The sequence below is a fragment of the Passer montanus genome, unplaced genomic scaffold (assembly GCF_014805655.1).
Source record: "Passer montanus isolate IOZ18808 unplaced genomic scaffold, ASM1480565v1 scaffold3, whole genome shotgun sequence".
NCBI lineage: Eukaryota > Metazoa > Chordata > Aves > Passeriformes > Passeridae > Passer > Passer montanus.
Genome location: NW_024367707.1, coordinates 18,143,444 through 18,163,929, shown reverse-complemented (window position 1 = coordinate 18,163,929; position 20,486 = coordinate 18,143,444). Strand labels below are relative to the sequence as shown.

General features: G+C 41.6%; 1 protein-coding gene across 4 annotated transcripts in view; it reads right to left on the bottom strand.

The window, feature by feature from the left end:
• Nucleotides 1-20,486, bottom strand: part of ST6GAL2 (ST6 beta-galactoside alpha-2,6-sialyltransferase 2) — a 168,489-nt gene that overhangs the window by 27,531 nt on the left and 120,472 nt on the right. The window contains exons 1-2 of one of the 4 annotated variants that reach the window (XM_039714488.1): nt 20,318-20,443; nt 19,486-19,552 (exon numbers count right to left, since the gene is read on the bottom strand). The exons of 1 other annotated variant lie outside the window; for it this stretch is intronic. In XM_039714488.1, the coding sequence (XP_039570422.1) occupies nt 19,486-19,518 (33 nt within the window). In that variant the 5' untranslated portion in view covers nt 19,519-19,552; nt 20,318-20,443. Of the gene's footprint in view, nt 1-19,485; nt 19,553-19,838; nt 20,043-20,317; nt 20,481-20,486 lie in introns of those variants that run through there. 2 more of the 4 variants (XM_039714489.1, XM_039714492.1) reach the window with 2 other exon arrangements.

Genomic DNA, 20,486 nt, shown 5'->3' with positions numbered 1-20,486 from the left:
AGAAGAGATGGATAAAGGAGATTTTTTTAATTCCTTTGAAACATTCCTTCCTTTCAACACTGTCTATTGTTAAAATTAATTTGTACAGACCCTGGCAGCTCAGAGGTCAGGATGGTTCAAGTTGATGTGCTAAGATGTGCACTGTTATGTTAAACAGGGTTTTTCTTGGCTGCAGCTTTGCAGCGAAGGTCACCACGGGGTTATTTGGGGTAGCAAATGTTAGCTGTGGGCAACCGTTCCCAAAGGGCTGAGAATCAAACCAAAGTTTATTTGATGGAAAGCTTAGGCAGCCTGAACAGATAGCAAATGCTCTGTTAGTTTGCTGCATCTCTTAGTCAGCTAATTCCAGAGTATTAAGAAACCTCTGGCATAGGGCAAGACAGCTGGAGGCTGCATTTCCAGGGTGGGGAATACACTCGTCCTCTCATGTGGAAAGTGCCAAATTGGTTTTAGCGTTATCACATCATTTCTGCGGTGGAAGCCATACAGTAGGCAGCAACAGACAGGCAAGCCTGTGGGGAGTGGTGGCTGCCAAAAGATGTATATTAGCCTGTGGATGGCCTGTGCATTTGTCTTATTGGCTCTGATTAGGCTTCCTAATTAATGAATCTCTTTTGGACAACTTCCTTGTTAGTCCCGATAAATCTGGCTCTTTCGTTCAGAGGGGTCAAGCTGCATTCTGTATTTTTTGTGGCAACCTAAGAAACTGTCTTCTGAAACAAAGAAAAAACACCCAAAGAAGTAGGATTTTTTTCCCCCAATATTGCCTTTTAAACCTATATTAAATTATCTATTTAGAGAAAATTCCCTGGGAGGTATTCAAATAAAGGTATTACTAACCTGAATCACCTACTAAATGTGAGCCAAGTGTCCCAAGTCAGAGCATTTGGAAAGACCAGTCTCAGGTTCTTGCTTCTAAGGATGCAAGGCAGGCAGTGTGCCTGTTATTAGGTCCTCAGATAAAACCTAGGATTTCAAGTTTAAGAGGGTGGGAGTGAAGCAACTTTTTTATTTTTACTAATGACCCATTTCTAGGAGCTTAGGCTGTAAGAAAATTGCCAAATATAGTGAACCTCGCAGTAAAACTCACTCAAGCTGGCAACCCGGCAGCTGGAGAAATGCTCAGTGGGGTTTCTGCCAAGGAACACGTCCTAGATTATTATGTAGGAGCATGGAAGCTTAGATGCATCCGTCTCTGGGGCTTAGTGGAGGGTCAAAGTTATCTTCTATGCATCTGATATCTAGTCTCCATGCTCCATCATCAAGTTCAAGCTTCCTGGCACTGAAGCCAGCTATCACTTTACCACAGCCCACAGACTACATACAGGTTGTCCGAGTGTGGGCTGACAGGAGGGAAGTAAAAATAGAAAAGAAAAGCTGTACTAGCCCTGATCCTTCACATGCAGACTTTCCCACCACCAGTGGAAATGTTTAACAGAGCAACAGTGGTCAGGGAGAACCTGGTTTCCCAGTGACTGATTCTACCTTGCAGGTCAACCTCCACCTACCCAACCTGCAGCAGCTTTTCTCAGGAGCCATGAGAGGAGCTCTCATTCTGACATGCCCTGAGATTCACCACTCCAGCCAGGATTTCCTCACAAATTTCAGGTCAGGGGAGACAACTGAACCTGTCTGGCTTTTCCAGACTGAGCACAGTCTTGTTATTCTAACTGAGGGTTTCTATAGAAATGTAGTACACACCACTTCATGTGAGATTCAGTACAACTTTAGTGTAAATCACTTCCAGGCTCTTTAATCTAAACTACAAAGGGGCAGAAGTGTCACACAGTCGTGCGAAGACAAGCAGTTTTCACAGCATAACTCAAATCACGCCCCACAGCCTCTCAAGGAGTGCCTCACCGAGCCATGTACTACCTGTACTCAGCCTTATCTACTTCTGACGCCTTTTTCTGCCCTTTGTTCTTGCCACACCTTTGCTGTGTCCTGGCCCTGTTCACAGCAAGATGCAAAGGTCCAAGGCTGCTTAAGCCGCTGCAAATGCCAGCAGAGCTTGGTTCCACCACAGGACACAGGTGCAGAAACCACCACTTCGGCCACAGTCCCTGGCATGCCCTCACACACAGTAAAGAAGCAGATGAAGTATTTTTACTGCCCTTGCAGATCTACCAGCTGGGTGTTTTGGATGGGTTTTGGTTATATTTCAGCTGCTACAGCACTGTCTCCTGATCCAGACAGCAAAAAATCCACTCATACTTACACCAATATAATATCACTGCAAATATCCAAAGACAGTGCAAGTCACTTTTCCAAAGTGAAATTCAGTATGCCACTGCACAGTCATGGGGGGATCTAGGTTTCCACAAACAATATCCCAGCAGGTTCCACTCTTCCACCTCAGTAGTTCCTCTGCACATCAAACCACAGAGATGCATGTGGTTTGTCTGTGCTACCTCTGTGCAGCTCTCCTCCCTCTCACAAAATGCAGGTTGCAGAGGAACTGCAGTTATTCCCAGGGCATCTGACCACCATGAAGGTCCTAGGAAGCTGAATGCTGTGCGGACTGAAACATCAAGCTGGCTGGAGATAAAAGCCAGGTGTGGAAACAAGGTGACCAGACTGATGGCCATCACTTACTTGTGCATCCTCCACTCACACATAACCACTTTATTAAGGTATTTAGTTTTATTGATGCAGTGAGGTCAATCAGGAGGAAGTGAGTTGTACACCAGCACGGGGAGGAAGAAGCAGGGACTGGGGGCAGCTGTGGCACTGAGCCAGGAAAGAAGGAAGCCTGGCTGCAGGGCAGCAGAGAGGGCAGGAAGGCAGAGAGACTGAAAATAAACTACTCCCATAGTGCTAGTGGAGGAGCAAAACAACACCTGCCAGAGAGGCAGCGACACCTCAGCACCACAGGGATGAGAACTGGAAGTGAAAACTTCCTCCCACCAGAATGATCACATCCTTCCCTTTGGGGAAGCAGCATGAGAACCTTGCTACTGCTGAGGGAAGGCTCTGGGCTTCAGCATCCTACCCTATTCCTCCCAGGATGGGAAAGAAGCAGATGGGAAGCCTGGGTGAGTGGCAGGACCCGTGCTGTGTCTTTCCCCATTACTCCGGACAGCCACTCCCAGGTCACTGTGCTGCTTCCTGCCACCCCTGTGACTGGGAAAGGGGACCCTGGAGCACTGACCCTGGTCCTTGCAGGTGGAGCACAAGCCTTGCACCAGGGCACTTTCAGACTGAGTTTTGCAATGGATCAGCACCCAAAAGAGTTGCACATATTTCCCCTGTGAAGGTTACCTCACACCCCATAAAGGGATGCTCCAACATACAGGCACAGATGGTGCCCAAGGGCGCACAACACAAGCCCATCTTTGGCACAGCCTGCCTTTCTGTGGGACTTATTCCCCACCCACAGAATAAGGTTTTAATCCCAATCCCCCCTGCAAAAGCAGAGTTCAGGAGCAGCCTGTGCTTATGTTGTGGTTTCATGTGTAACTGAAGAGGATGGCAGGAACCTCTTAATGCACCAAAACAAGACAGAGAGGCACAGAGAAATGGATAATACTACTCAGTGTCTAATAAAACAGAAGAAAAAAACCCCAGCCAACATACATAACTGTATTGGGTTCCCCTCCCTCTTTTTAAGGGACAGCTTTTGATACCGTACTTGCAAAAACACATAATTCAAAAAAGGAAGGAAGTGCTTTGAGGGCTTTTATTTAAAGCTTGACAGGATAAACGAATCACAGTCTCATTAAATCACACAAATCTCAGGCTGCACACAAGCCTAAACCACAAGAAATAGGACGTTACAAATCCTCATGCAGTTCTACACTTCCAGCACAACAGCTCATTTTACTTTTGCTCTTGGCAAGGTTAGAATAAAAGGCTTCTTTTCTTTTCTTTGCTGCTCCATAAATGTTTTTAGATGCTATATTACTTGAACTTAACACGGCAGTAATTACCCTGAAAAAGGGCAATCTGAATTGCTTCCCTAAAGAAGGAAACATTTATACTAACACACACATGAACAGAGAGTACAGTTACAAAAGACCTGTTTCAATCCCATCACAAAAACTTGACCAAATTCACTAACTCTTTCAGGCAGAAGTGATTGGAGAATTTTGATTTTCCACCCTAAAGCAACATTTCTGAGATATACTGATTATCCACATCTCTGTGTAGCAGAGAATTTTCCATCTGCCAAGTATGTTCTTACTGTATGTTTCTAACACTGTAGGCACTGTTTCGCTTTCCTTTTAATTACTAACTTCTTTATTGGACTGTAGTTTGTCTTTTTACATTTGTTCCAGAAAGCAAGCAACTCAGCCCTTGTTCAAAAACTCTAATATGGAACAGTGTTAAACAAATTGTTCCCCATTTCTCAGTTCTATCTCAGTGCCAGTTCCTATTTGTTTATGTTAGCAAAATAATTGTAGTAGGATATTTAGAAAATTATCATTGTTAACATCTCATTTCTGTATATCCATATATATACATACAAACAACATGCCTTCTATGTGCTTATTTGCCTTAGTCTAAAAGCTTGAGTGAAAAATTTCACCCTGGAAGAAGGCTTGCCAAACTGAAGGATGAAGTCAGTTCAGGCCTTTGTTATATTACAATCTAAAAATGAAATTTCCTGGACTGAAACTATTTTCCCCTCTTTTTTGTATATTTTAATACTTAACATGATTATGCTGATAATAAGCCAACCTGCACTAGCTGGGGTATTTTGGTTGGCTTCCTAAAACAAAATGAAGTGGTATTAGTATTTCCCCCCCCACCTCTTTCTTTCCCTCTCCATTCTGGCACTGTTTTATGCATGGCTGTGGGCAAAATTAGTTTAAACTATGACTAGCTCAACAGAAATCTCTTCTGTGGGGGATACAGCTGTTTCCAACCTGACATGAACCACTGGAATCTGAATCCTATCTGTCAGGAAATTTTACAGAGAAACAGGACCTCTAACAACTACCAGCCTGAAACTAGCTGGAGCAGTAGTGACAAACCAAGGTTGCTGGCTGGGTGCTTCATCCCCTTTGCCAATCACTGATGCCCATGTGCAGCACACAAGATGTCTTTTCCCCCAGCACTTGTCATTCACTCCCTACAAATACAACTGACTTTTACAAGATGGTAGGTAGCACAAAAAGGATTAGGTTCCCTGAAAGCTCTGACACCATTAAAACAATGAGACACAGTGGTGAGTGAGAAGCAAGACAGTGGCTAGGTCCCAAGATTATTTACATTAGTTGTTTTTGTTATAAAAGTTAGAAGGATGGGATATGATTGAGAACATCCTCACTGGATAGAACTGCGGAAATACCATTTGGTGGTAATTTTCACCATCCTAAGAGAGAAGAAAACCTAAAACCTTGTATTTGGAGACCTACAGGCTATTACAGACGAATCTATGAATGGGTAAATACTTTACTTTCCAAGAACTTTGGTAGAGTTTTTTTGGTGCCTTGATCTTTAGAGTAAAGTCTCAAGTTAAATACTGACTTTAAAACCTGAAGCTAACCAGTATATATTCCCTTCCTTCAATTGTTCAACAGGCGGCACAATCAAAATTTTCATTTAAATATTCTTAGTATTTCAAATGCTGGCTATGCATTTCTAGGTTTTCAGCCAACAGGCCAACAGGAAGGCCTTTATACCACCAATTTCATTAAAAAACCCTCCTTCTAACACTGCCTAAGCAGCCAAGACACGCAAACTCTTGCCACCTTTTGCACACTCTGTTTAAAAGATGTAGGTGCAGCTGTTGAGAAGGTGCTGATGAAGCGCATCCTCTTGCCCAGCACAGAGGGCAGCCATCCTCTCATCAAGATGTCAGAAATATCTAAAACTCGCCCCCTCCCCTCTCCCTGCACACTGACAAGTCAGCATCTCTGGGAACAGCCACCCTCACGCGTGCGGTGAGGAGCACGCAGGGTGTGCCCACCCTGCCCCAGCCAGGGAGCCTCTTCTGGGACAGTGCTTGCTTCTCTTCTGGCTTGTGCCCTGCCCAGGAAACAGGAGTTTTCCCACACCGTGGTACCATTTGCCATTTAGAAAACCTGGCAACACTCAAACCAACCACTGGGAGAATTAGGAAAAACGTTTGCAGTGGTGGAGATGAAACTTTTAAGCAATTTTGACCCTTGCTTTGGATAATACAACCCCAACCCTTGCCTGAAGCTTTTAAGTGCTAAAGGCATGAGATAAGTAATAAAGTAAAGCCAATTCACTGCCCTAAATCAATCAGAGGAAGGTTTTCTCTACCAAAATGAAAAGAGACTTCTGAAAAATAATTCCTTGTTTTAACATAGCTTGATTCCTCAGCAACACCTAATCCTGTCCAACGTATTCTGCTAATGGGGTTTAATCGTCCTTCAATCCCTTTCAGACAGTAAGAAAATGGGGGAAAAACATTAGTCTGATCTAAAAACTAATGCTTAATGTTTCTAAAACTTTCAGTATTTTTGCTTTTATTTCCTGATTTACATCTATACTTCTAGTCAGCATATTAGTAGAGATGTTTTATTAACAGTTAAAACTATATAGCAAATATAGACTATATGACACAGGACGACTGCAAGCAAAGCAAAATATTCCTACTTTCATCACACTGTGTTGTTGTCACATTTTTAAATGTTGGAGAAAAATGCATTGAAGTTCATACTAAAGACAAACATAAAAATGCAAATAGATGTATTAGTAGCAATCATAAATGATGTCAAGCAGTGACAAGACTCTTGTTCTGGTGTTCAGCTGTGTTCAATCTGCTCCAAACTCTCAAAAGTTTCAGTATCTATGCAAAACCAGTCTGTTGTGCATACTCTGCTCTAGGAAAAGAATAAAATTCTTACAAATCAGTATTTGGACGTGCAGTAGTACAGCAAGGTGCTGGTAATCAGGCAGGACACCTGCCACTAGTAGTAACCCTATCAATCACCAAGCCTGGTTTGGTGAATTTATTAAACCAAATTTACCATTCCAATAAAGCAGAAAGAAATCTATATAGGATCAGCAATGTTGTAATGTATTTTAATGCATTGTATAATTTCATAGTGCTTCCAGTAACTGTAGTAACTTTTATTATATAAACCCTCCAAATGTGAAACTTGATACTAGGTCTAACATACCCTGGAGGGTCATGAGAGACACCAGGTTATTCCCAGGGGGGAATGGCAGAACTCTGTGTGTTCCCATTACCCCACCAGTGCATTGATGCAAAGCTGCAGGAGAATTCTGTAGCACCTCACAATTCTGAAGGGACTTTCAGGTAGAGGTATACAATAATTTTAAGATAAATTTAGGAGTAGCTGGTCTATTTACGAACTACATTTATTCAAACATTTCTTGTACCTCAAATTCTGCTTTTCTACTTAAGGAGCCCAAAGCTGTGAACAGCAACAGCCACATAATCTGGGGTTTTTGACTTCAGCATAAGAAAATGAGTACCACTAAGCTTTTCTTAAACAAGAAGGTGGGCAATACTTTATGACCTACAAGAACCAAGAGAAATATTGTTTGAAGTTAGATGGGAATTGAGGAGTGAGTACTTACACCCACAGATCTGAGGTTCATCTCTGGACCCAGAACCCCACCACCAACATTTGCACATAAGCAAGATCTCAGAATCTGGATACTCTCAAAATTTTGTCTAAATATGCTGTGCTATTACAGATTTTCTTCTATTTTAAGTACTTTTTCAGATTCCCCAACCCCTTCAGATTGCTCCAAAAGCAGCAGAAACTATTAACAGTGAATTAATTTATGATGAAATGGACTTATCATACTAACTAGAGATAATTTTTTTTAAACTTTAATTGTTCAGATTTGATACAGCTCTTTAAGAATCCTATCCAATGTGCTTTCACAAATCTCAATGGATAATATTTATCTGACTTATTTACTAATTACTTCCAAATTACAAGTGTCCCTCAGGTCTGAATCATTTCTGATGAAAGAATGAGCAGACTTTTACACCATGAGGAAAGAGAAATTAAAAGAGAAGAATTTGTACAGTTCAGATTAGGCTAATGGCAAGTTTGATTTCTTTAAAGTGTTTTCTAACTTTATCACCACATGCAGTTAACAATTTGTATTTGCTAAGTCTTCTATGCACTTGCCTTGCCTAGATCTCCTAGGGTTTTATTTAGTAAAAGGAGATAAACATTAAAAGCTATGGCAAAAGCAGTATTCCAGACTGCAGATACTGTAAATGTCACAGTCTCCATAAACAAACTGAGCGTGGACAAGCACATGAGGAATAACCACATATTTTCAAGGCACTTAAACAGAACATGCCCAAGGGCACAGAGTAGAGGAGCCCATGTTCCATCAGTGGATAACATATACAGTCTCCTTTCCAGGAGCTGAAGAATCCAAGTTTATGTGAATTCTAATGCATCACTTTTCTGCCAAGCACACTTGTACAAAACAGGCACACTTCAGTTTAAGATCAATTCACTTGGCTTGGCCATCAGAGAATCAGGGGGAAAAAATAGACTTTTAGTATACGACATTAGCTCTCTAAAAGCATTGTCTTTCTTTCAAAAATAATACTGTTAATATAATAAATACTTTATGTACTCTATGTACTTTCTCTACTGCTACTAGTTCTCCAGCATTTCAGCCAGTGACTGATAACTCCAGATTGCAGTAGTGTGTCTCCTCTGGCATCGCCGTATCACTATAATCACCTTGATTTCCAAAATTCAGAAGTAGTACCTCTATTCTGAACTCCAAGACCTATAAACCAGTCACATTGCTAGAAGTCTTGACCCAATTTTTCTTTCTCTTGATGACACTTTTATTTAGCATGCCTGTTTCCAAGTCACTTGACATTTCCCTACATACTTTGCATACATGGGACTTGCAACTGTCTTCTTTTGTAACCTCACTTCAGACTGGCAGAAAATAAATGAGAGGAACATTTTGCTTTAAAAGATATTACATTTCAAAGAACATTTTTTTTAGGAACTCTAAATGAAAAAAATATGAAAAGTATTCTTTAGAAAATAAGTAAGAAAATTCAGAAACAGGGTTAAAGCAACTCAGTCAAAAAGCAAAACTGCTGTGGGAAGATGCGTTTACTTTCTTGAGCTAGATCAGATGTCTATCTTAGCCGTGCTGAATTTCTCAGCAGTCGAGGCTATGAATTACTATTGGCTGCTTGACTGATTAACCGTGGTGCTGGTATGCCTGAGACCTTCCAAACACAGCAGGGTTATTGCAGCAGTAGACAATACTATAATATTGCAGTATTACAGGCTTTGCAGTTTTCTGTTCCTTCTCTCAGCTTGTGCAACGGGTTTATGACACTCCTTGGAAACTTTCATCTGGGAGCACGGGATGGAGCAGCACCAGTAGCAACTCAAAGCTTTGTAGCTCTGCAGCCTGAAGAGTGCAGATATACTATTTCTAGAAATACCAAGAAGATAAAAATTCTTTGAGGTGACCTCCTCCTTCAAGGTCCTGCTTACTGAAGAAATCATGCAGAGAGTCAGTATGCAGGCACTCCAATGCCATGCAGTGATATATATCTGAGATAACTTAGGAACCAAAAGATGCATCCTCATATCTACATTTTTGCTTTGTATTTCCCCTTTGATGACTCTGGTTTTGGTGCTATAATCACCAGAAGAATTCTCAGGGCACCTTCAACTGCAACTAGTTATTGTTTTACAAAAATAAAGAGCCTAATGTCACACAGGACAGAAGAAAAGTTCCACGTATACAGTGTGCTCTACCTAGTGCTAGAGTCCCTATTTATCTCATGATGACCTTGCAAGAGCAATATATATTTCAGAGACTGCAAGACATATTTTCATCCCATGTTCCAGGAGTTTTCCATAGAGTTTCTCTCATGCTTGAAGCTTTTGCAGACTGTAGTGGTATGACTGGTTTAAGTAGCTGTGATCACATTACCTTCACCCTTCTCAGTGGCTGCCTATATAGAGGCACATTGATTTTTAGCTGACTCTGTTGGTCTTTTCAGTGCTCCTAATAATAAAAGGCTTGAGCAAATAGAAAACCCACTGATCGCTATTTTATGCAGATAGCCTTTTACAGGAATTAACCCAAAGTAAACTAATGTAGCAATTGTATTTTTGGTGCAGGGTGTGCTAGGCAAGAAGCAGGAATGCCCCTCTGCTACATCTGCTAGCCAGTAGATGGCAAACAGGACAAAGACTGGCCTTGCACAGACACACAGAGCACCTCCTGGCTCCATCGACTGCAGAGTTGGGCAGGTGCTGAGTGACCCTGCCTAAAAGGTAGCCCCAGCAAGCAGAGATGCACAGCGCCCTGTCTCGTCAGGAGCAGCACCTCCTGACTTCTGCCAAGTCTCTCCTGGAGCTTTATAACTTAAGCCCCAGAAAGAAAAATACAGACAAGCAGTGACTTCAAACACTCTCAGCCCCTGCCTCAGGGTGAGGGCTCGTTCCAGCCTGACATCAGTTCCAGCCCTGCTCGCTCTGTCTTTTCAGTGGCTCAATCAAACTAATTCAATGTCTTGAAATACAGTATATTTAGAGACCTTTGCTCATTTGGCTCCATGCAGCAATAGCAAGTATCTGCAATAGCATGCTGTGGTCTTCTCATCACTCATCACTGAAAACAGCAGTCAGAGCAGAGGAAAGGGCTGGTGCACAACCAGGTCCCACCCCGGAAGTCACTGCTAGGGCACCTTTAACTTGAAAAATAAAAGGAACTCCCAGGCCTCTGTTTTCTAACACCTGTCTGAAATCTTGCCATTTTGAAAGCTAGACATTTCAGCATACAGATTTTTAGACATAAGGGGGAGCAGCCCAAAAGCACATATGGAGAATACTGATCCCCATCTTAGGCCACTGCCACCCTCACAGCTTTCCACAGTGGGAGCTGCCACTAGGGAAACCCTAAATGCCAAGCTGGCCATCAATCAGAAACATTTTTTGCCTCGAGGTCAGAGTATAACTAGGCCAACAGAGATACTCTCTTTGACTGAGCAGAGGGAAAAGCTGTACTAAATAGTGATCTCTCAAACCAGACACTCCAAGAAGCTCTCAGTATGGTGGCAGTAGGACTCCAAGTGCAAATCTTTCTCCAGCAGTAACAGGGCTAATGCTTTCGCCTTACCACATGTGCCTATAGCCAGCCATGCACACTTTGGCTCCAATCTACACTGTTCTGAATTTACCCTTGAAAAAAAAAACCCAAAAGAAACAAAAAATACCCCCTGAAATAAATAGCAAAAATAGAATCAGTCTGAACAAGCAGTGAACAATGACAATGGAATGAATATTAAATATGCACAAATATTTCTAATGAAGAGATTAGCTTTCTATAACAAACTCTGGTTTTAACCTTCATAACTTCAACAAAGTAAAACCAGTCACATGAAATTTCAGTCGTGGTCTCATGCCAAGGAAAGCTCCTCTGGAAAGTTTGAGGTAGATCAGCCAAGGCATCTTGAAGATATGAGAGTTCCTGAAAAGTGAGGTGTTCTCCATTTCTTGGACTGTTCCCTAATTTTTTTTGGCCCACCATAACTTAAAAATGGTTGGCTTACACATTCCAAATTTGCTTGGCTACCACTGGTGCCTTTGACTAGTTGCAGGCTATTTTATTCCTGAATGTGGGTTTGTGCAAACTCTGAGCGCTGCAGTTGTTAACACAATACGTTGGCTTGTGCATGCCGCAGGCAAGCCAGCCTGGCCCACTGCAGGCTCCTCCACCACCGCATCAGATGTGCTCAGGAGGCAGCCCAGAAGCCCAGGACCCTTCCCTCATGTCCAGTTGGGTGTAAGAACTTGGCTGGACTTTACAGATTCCATGGGGAGGCATTCTGTCATGCTGGAGAGGAGTGGTCCTGGGGTGCTCCCCGGCTTTGCCAGTACCAAAGTGTCTCTCTTGGAAAGGTGAGCAAATACCAGACACAGATGGTTTCCTTCCCTTAGTGTTGTCCTCTTCGTACTCCTTCAACCCATACTTAACCTTACTCTCTGATGAACCCAAAAAAATTTCTCAGTGAACATCCACATAGTTCCCAACCCTTTCCTCCACGGATTAATGATCCAATCTATTTTCCATTTCCATGCTGATTGCAGAAGCTGTGCTGGGGTCTGGGTGCTTCTTCTGCAGCAGATTCCCCCTCTCTGCTCCACTCTCTTGGTCTCCAAGGCCCTCCTCTAGACTAGGAGCCTTGTACACATGGACACAACATAGGACATTAGACTTCTGGATGGGAACACCCAAGGGGAAGATTTCAGCCCTCAAGAAGCAAATTTACTCCCCTGAGCAAACTTCTAATTTGCCTGATGAACCCTGGAGAGACTGTGGGTAAGGAATTCACTCCTGATGGGACTGTTCTGTTCACAATCTTGATTCTGATGACAGATACTATGGCAACCACATGTATCACTTGACACAGCTTTCAGCATGGTCAACTACTTTAAACAATTCTCCTTAGTCTTTGCTATTTCCTTTGACAATGACTATCACCTGCTACCTTGCCAGAAAAACAAGCAGTGCACAGCTGACTAGTGGTGGGAAACATTAGGCTATTAAAACACTTCCCGGTGAAGTATGTTTCTACATGGAAACAGTGTTACAAAGAGACCTATTCTTTTTGAGATGCACACATGCATGACTCCCATTCACACGAGCTACGCGAGTGAATCCAAAGTAAAATAGGCTCGAAAGTGTCTACATTTACCAAACATTGATCCCACACAGAAAGCGCCTTTTAAGAATGACATATCCTTTGACCTACTGCATCTTACTTTTGCTCTTCAAAAACAAAAGACTTTGCAACGACCACGACCCCTACATTAAAAACCAAAACCAGTACTATAACCACCAAAAACACCCATAAAATAAGAATTAACTACCTAATAGACAGTAAAAATGGAAGTTTTTTCCACATTTCTTAACCAATTGGAGATTTTACAGAGCTCTTTTATTAGTACCAACTTCAAATATCTCTTCGTTCACCTTTAAAATGCAGATAAGCTAACTCAGAGGTGTGCGTTTCTCAGGGGAGACCACACAATGCTCAATCAAGTTTTACAAAACACACAGGCCTGTGCTGGGCTGGCACAAACCTGCAGAGCACCAAGGAAAAGCTACAGGAGGAGAACTTCTCACAGTCTCTCCCAGAGCTCCAGCTCCACTGCCCTTTGGAAAGGGTGCTTCCCAGCTCCAGCCCGCCTGCCGCCCTGTGAGCTAATGAAAAGAGCATGAGGAGGATCTGCAGGCGCTTTCCTCCCCCTCTCAATCCACAAAGGGTGAGTCACAGTCTGACCCTAACTTAACACTCAGGCTGTAAACTTACTTAACACTTGCAGAAGAATTTATTTTTTTCAAACATACTGATGGCAGCATATGGCCCATCGACAGGTTTATTATTATAAGACACTTTTTCCACCAGGTTATAGTCTTTTTTATAAACATATGTTTCAGCACATAATAAAACCCCTAAGAACTGTTTCTGAAATGTGCAGGCACAGAAACTACTTTTCAAGGTTTGTCAAGACAATGAAAGAAACAATGTTTAAAGAGACTTCCATTTTTCTAAAGGTCTTTCTTTAAATGTCTTTTAGATCCAAGGGTGCTTGAGAGTTTCACATTGGAAAAAAAAAAAAAAAAAAAAAAGAAAGAAAAATAAAAATGAGTTGCATTTGGTAATGCCACATTTTACTCTATTTTGTGAAAGCTATCATTTTTATACTTAGTAAAACTTCTCCTTCCACTAAATAGACCTTTTAACTATGCTTTATATCAGAACATGTGGTTTATAGGTGAATAATAAGATTCTGAAAATTAGGTGGCATATCATAAAGAAAATGTCAACACCACACTGCTAAAGTCACACAAAATCATTGATGCAAATCCATCCTTGATGCTCTTGATACTCTGTGCCTTTCAGCTGTGCTAATAAAGATCTGAGCGTGGAGTCAAGGTGGTTTGATGACAAACTTCCATGCATCTGCAAGACTGGATCCAAGTTAAATGCCTAAAAACAAGTCACAGCTTGATTTTCCTATAGGACACTTGTGCTCTTAAGAAAGAAGGCTTCTTGTCTATGCAGCTGTAATGCAATTTCTGTGCTAGCACCACAATCTTTAGGAGGAAAAAAAAAGGCCACATAGTGTACACTGCTTTACTCAATCCTACACTCCTCTTACTCTTAATGCTTTCTCCCTAACATCTCACAATAAATTGAGCAGGCTTGATTTTAAAAGCAGCTTCCTCAATACATCAAAATATGACCCAACTCAGGTATGTTTGCTAGCAGCTTTGTTTCCTACCACCCAAGTTCAGAGTCTCCTGTTAAGAGGAGCCTGCAGCTAGAACACAAACTAGGATTCACTGGGGTCTAGACCCTGAGCCCACTCAAAGGCAATACAAAACCTTTCACTAGTTTTATGGGACTGGATATTAGACCTATGGTTCACTGAAAACACCAGAGGCCTTACAGAATGTATGATACCATATATTAAATACTACTTAGCACTAAAAAGGAATTTTGCAATTGCTTTGAATGTTTCATTGGTATTTAGGGTATTTTGGGAAAGAAAGAGCACTTCTTTTCTATGTGTGTTTGTCCCCTTCCCCCAGTGATACTCCCCACAAAAAGCAGATATTTTAAGACACTGAAAAAAAAAATTGCATGCAAGCGGATTTGAAGCTTAAAGAATAAAAATCTCTAATTCTATCATAGGCATACTGTTATAATTGTCATGCATGAGCTTGCATTCAAAGAAAACTCATTTGTTAAAATTAATCACTGACTTCTCAGCCAATTTGTCAGCTAACTACTACCACGTCTGGACATGATTAGCTAGCTTCACTGGGAGATGCAGGGTGCCCTCTATAATACTTCCACAGAGTGAAATCCTAAACCCAGTAAAGCCTTTGAACATTTTGCAAACAACTTATTCACATGGAGCCAGGACCTCATGGATGCTGCTGTAGGCTCCACTTTTTTACTGCTTTCACAGCTTAAGCCTTTCTAGGAGAGAAAGGCCAACAGCTTCGACAATAAACACACTTTCTCCACCAGCAGACAGAGCAATCCTGGGTTCCTGGGCAGTGTTTGGAAACACTTAACTGGGTGGATCGGTTTGAGGCTAAGGTGAGGCACGATGTATGAGGCTTCTGACAAGGGGGCTGCCTCTGCTCATCTAATTGCAGTTGCTGCTCCTATGATGTGGAAACCTGTCTTATTAGAAACCACATTTCACAGGTGACTGAACAGCCATCAGATGGTAACAGCTTTCATTTGTTACTGACCTGCCTTCCCTCACGCAGCGAAAGGGTGAATGGCCCGATATTCCATTGTCAGTCCAGAGCTAAATACCTCCTGCTTTGTACAGTGAATTATAAAATATCTGCTTTTTTCAGATTGTGTTGAAACAGCACTCTTAACTAACATTTTCTCATCTAGGCATCAGCCTCATAAGAGAATGGCAAATTCTTACTAGTCAATTATGCAAAGTTTGAGGGCATTTTGGACTACGATTGTAGAGTACATCACCACATTTTTATACACAGAAGGTATTTACTGAGAACATCCTGGGCAGATGTGGCTTGGAATTTCACAGAGACAGAATCAGAGACCCTGATATGACAGTGACTAGACTAAAAGCAGTCCTTCCAGTGATGGACAGAAAGACAACTCCACTACCAAAATTACATACAGAACTTAGCACAGTTACTTTAAACTGAGGATGCTATAAAGATACCTCATCAAATTTTACACCCTCCAGACCTCTTGCTCTATCAATGACACAAGGGATTCAGAAAGTAACAGAACAAATCTCCCCATCTTGCTAAGCCCTCTGTATCTGGTTGGCCACATATCTTCCAGCCAGACAAATACACATCACATGTGAAGAAGAAACTTTCCAAAGTTAACAGCAATTTGGCTATTACAAAGATTTTGTGATCATACCTCATAGCACTCACAGTCATTTCACAGCCCCAGCTACGTAACACCCTGCTCTGGGATAGCATTGGTACAATTTAATAAAATAAACAGGGACTGCACAGAACCCACAGTGAATCCTGCTCTGATGACAACCGCAGAGCCATGCAATGAATAACATTTACTTTTCATTTACATTTAGATTTCTTATGCACACCTTCCAGAATGCACAGTGTGCTGAGACACACACAGCCACCTCTACACCTGCATCTCCAATGAAATGTAACAGCAATCCAGGCTGCCACACCTCTCAGCTAAGCTCAGTTCCTCCTCCCCAGCTCCTCCAAGCCTCTGGCCATCTTCAGCAGCACAGAAGAACTGGCTTCTCCAAAGTGACTGGTGTCAAAAAGGGCTTTCAAGGTCTGCACACCAAAAAGGTCTGCCAGAGCATCCGTCCAGTGTGAGCTTCCAAGGTCAAGGACCCTCATCAAGAACACTGGGAACAAGTCCCTGATATTTAACTCTTCAAGAATTTATCCTTCTGGAAGGAGATAATCTCTGAGAGATGCATACAGTGAACAGAATGATTTTGGCATACTTTGCCCTTGAGGCCAGCTATTGAAGCACTGATTCCAGTCTATGTAAAATTTTCCAAAGATAAAAAGAACATTTTTCCAAGATAAAAATAAATCTCAATTTCTTTACAAGATTATTTTTTAGAAGTGTTACAGATCAAGAAAATCAGTTTTCTATGGCTGCACCTTAGAAAAAACTGGATCTAAAATACCAAACATTCACAAACCCAGTAATAAATATCAGGGGATTTTACAGGTATAATATGGTAGCTGTACTCAGCTTTTCACATGATCTTGCATCCTAAATATGTCCCCATGAGTTCTACCAGAGGAAGATGGCATTATTGTGAAATTAATATATGTAATTAAGCACATGAAGAAGGGCTTTCTGAATCTGAACCTATTATTGTAAATCCTTTGTAGTGCTGATTTCATTCCACGCCACTCCTTTGACACTTTTAACATAATTTTCCATGTCACTGGAAGAAATACTCTTAATTTCAGTAACCATTTAAAAACTTCCAGAAAAAAATTATTACAACTTTCCCATTTGTGTCATGGATTGATTGATACCTAAATATGCATTAGAGTACTTCAAGGAAGCTCAAAACACATTAACATATGAATAGCATGCAGAAAAATTGCTCTGAATTACTACCAGAAAAATCAAAACACAACTGCTTTTAGTTATGCAAATGAAAATGTAGTGTCAGGACTGCAGAGAGCCTAAGAAGTGCAAAGTTCAGGGAAAAGCCATGTATGCAGCTGCTCCAAAAATAACCATAGTCAGATAAAAGTCTGAAAGCAATTATTTGGGGTGAATATTGTACACAGACCACTGCACTAAGCTTCTATAATTAAACAAGGCAAAAGTTCAGATGGCGCCTAATAAGCCATTTACTACATTAATTATATTCAAGTGTGGCAGTGTAATGCTTGGTAATAACTAACAACAGGGGAAATAATTTAAAGAAACAATCTGATGTTGTAAATTTCTCTTTCATTCATCAGTACCAACGTTGCCAGCCAGCCTTTCTAACACACTTGAAACACATCAAAGGGATACTGCTCAGTGTCAGGAAGAGCTATTTAAGGCTTGTAAACCTTTAGGCTGAGGAAGCCAACAGCCTTACTCAACAAAAATGATCCCTTCACTACAAAAGTAGCAGTAAAGTCAGATTTTCCATTCCTTGAAGCAAGCCCCTGTGTCTTTGTTCCAAAGCTACAATGCCACAGGAGCAACCAATTTTTTTGTAGCAACAACAGCATCTTAGCAAACCTTTGCAGATCAACAGATTTCCCGCTGACCCCATTCCCTGGATTTGCCTTCACACTGATCACACCACCCTGGTACACATCTGTGATTTTAATTGTATTTTCAGCAAATTCTTAACAAGATAATTAATATTAGAGAGGTATTTAATGTATTTTGGCTTATTTTAATGCCATTAGTAGCTAAATACATGGAAAATGAGCCTATACCATATGCCCAAGTACTTCTCTGCAGACTGCAAGCCAATTCCCTAGCAAGTACAGAGAATTTTCCAAATCACAGTCTGAAAATTACTGCAGAGAGATTTGCATACTACTTATGATGGGCCAGTAGCATTCCAACAACTCATGTAAAAGTCAGCATGCCCCACTAGCTTATGCAGTAAGCAGCACACACAGCATCAATTCACAATGCAATTGTTAGGATGCTACCACCAGGATGCAGTTCTAGCTTATTTAACTAACCTGCAATAAACTCCCCCAACCAAAAAAAAAAATTCTGCAGTATTACATTTATTTTTTAATTTTGCTTTCCTGCATTGTTAGGATGCTACCACCAGGATGCTGTTCTAGCTTATTTAACTAATCTGCAATAAACCCCCCCAACCAAAAAAAATTCTGCAGTATTACATTTATTTTTTAATTTTGCTTTCTTGATTTTAAATCAGGAAACAAAATTGCCTGATTTTACTTACGCGCAAGTCTCCATTTAACCTAAGAGGGCACATAACAATAATTTTGCAGATTCCAAAGAATAAGAGATCAGATGAACATACAACTTCATCCACGATGTCTTTTCACTGTAACATTTACAGATGCGACCCTAGCATCTCTTAAAGCTCCCTTCAAAAAGTTTTTGTAACATTTTCCCTATTGTTTGGCCTTTCTTTTCATGTCCTTGGTAGAAAACACATAACAAACCATAGATGTAGAACTCGGTAACCTTGCAAGAAACCTCTAACATTTTGTATACATCCTCCAACTCTGAATGTGCAGTGTGGACAATGCTGGGAAATCCTGTCCTCTGCCCAGATGAAGTGTAGACCAGAAAAGAGTCCTCTGACTACCACACCAGGAGTTTTAGACACCCTAAACTCAATCAAAGAAGACTTCTGCCTACAAATAGTGCGAAGTCTTCACTTACAAGATCTCAAATCCAGCACTTTCACAGCAAATGGCAAGAGGAGCCTGCCCCCTACAGCAGAGGGGTCCACAAAGTTGTCAGCTGCAGAAATCAGTGTTGAGTCCTTGGGCTTGAGTACACGGGTGGGACCTCACCTCCAGACCCTTTATCACAGCTTCTCATTCAGCAAATACAGCACATATTTCCCAATTGTGCTGCAGTTGGTCTTAGCAAGACACACACAAAATTAGTAAGTATCCATGGTAGGATTTCCATCAAGGAGTATTTTAATCAGAAACTGACCATGAAAGAACAATACCTCTAAACCATACTTCGGATTTACATGAATAATAAAACCCCCTTAAAAAAAACCCAAAACAAACACACACACGCACACAAAAAAAACAAAACAAAAAACCAAAAAAACCCACACGCACAAAAAAAAATACAAAACAAAAAACCAAAAAAACCACCCCCAAAAATACCCAAAAAACTGCAAGAGCTCCATTTTTAAATGGAAAAATGTGGTAATTGTTTTCCCATATTCAACAGCCCCACACTATACAAACCAGTTCAACTATTTTCACCTAAGTTTTCCAAACAAGATATAGATACATACATACATATATACGTATTAAAATTACCTGGATGCAGATGCCACGCCTGGAAAGTTTCATTGCAAAAGGGTTAAAGTTCAGAAAGTTTGCAAGACTGAAAAAGGAAAATCAAATTTAAAAACGTGCAAAAACCTAAACCTTGAGGTTTGCCACTGCCTCCTGCCTTTCTCTTAGCATTTCCCTCCACATCTGAAATGGGATGACTAAACGTTCCTCCAAGTTACCTTACTAAATTACTTGAATGAGTAACCCAACCAATTTTTTTCTAGTACCAAAAGAAACACATTGCCATAACAAAATAAACTAGAAATGGTAGTAAAGCATTAGAGACTATAACATTCCCAACAAATTATAAAAGAGACCACAGAAGTGATCCACACCGCTTAGCAGAGGTGAATTCGCCGACACTTTCTTTTTTCCTTTGAGAACACCGATTTTTATACGCTACCACAGCTGCCTAACTATTGATAAGAGCAATCTGCAAAGGCAAATATAGAACTAACAGAACAGCCTCGAAAAGCAACCACAAAAAAGGGTCTCATTTAAATTCCTGGAAAGCGCTGCTTCTCTAAACGCATCTATTCAAGCTCTCTTGAGCAGTCGAGCCCTCCTAAAACACACCCTGAACACTCCCCGCCCGAAAACTGCTAAGCCAAGAAGCCACTAAGCCATGCCACTGAGAACCCATATGGCTTCACCTACAGGGTTTTCCTTCCAGCAAACGCGGCACGGTAGAAATCCTTCCCCTCACCATCACCACCCACTCCCACAAACAACAACAAAAAAAAATTAAAATAAAAGAAAAAAAAAGGAATAATAGGAGAGGGAACGCTCTCCGCCCGGGGTCGCCCCTACGTACCGTCGGGCGCTCAGGGCTCTCCGGGGGCCCTGCCCCCCGAGGTGCAGCAGCCGGGGCGGCGCGGGCGCTCCGCCTGGCCGCGTCCCACGCGGAGCCTCTCCCCCCGCATGCTGCTGCCCGCCGCACGCACAAAGCGCACGGCAGCGGCCGGGGGCGGGCGGCACCGCGG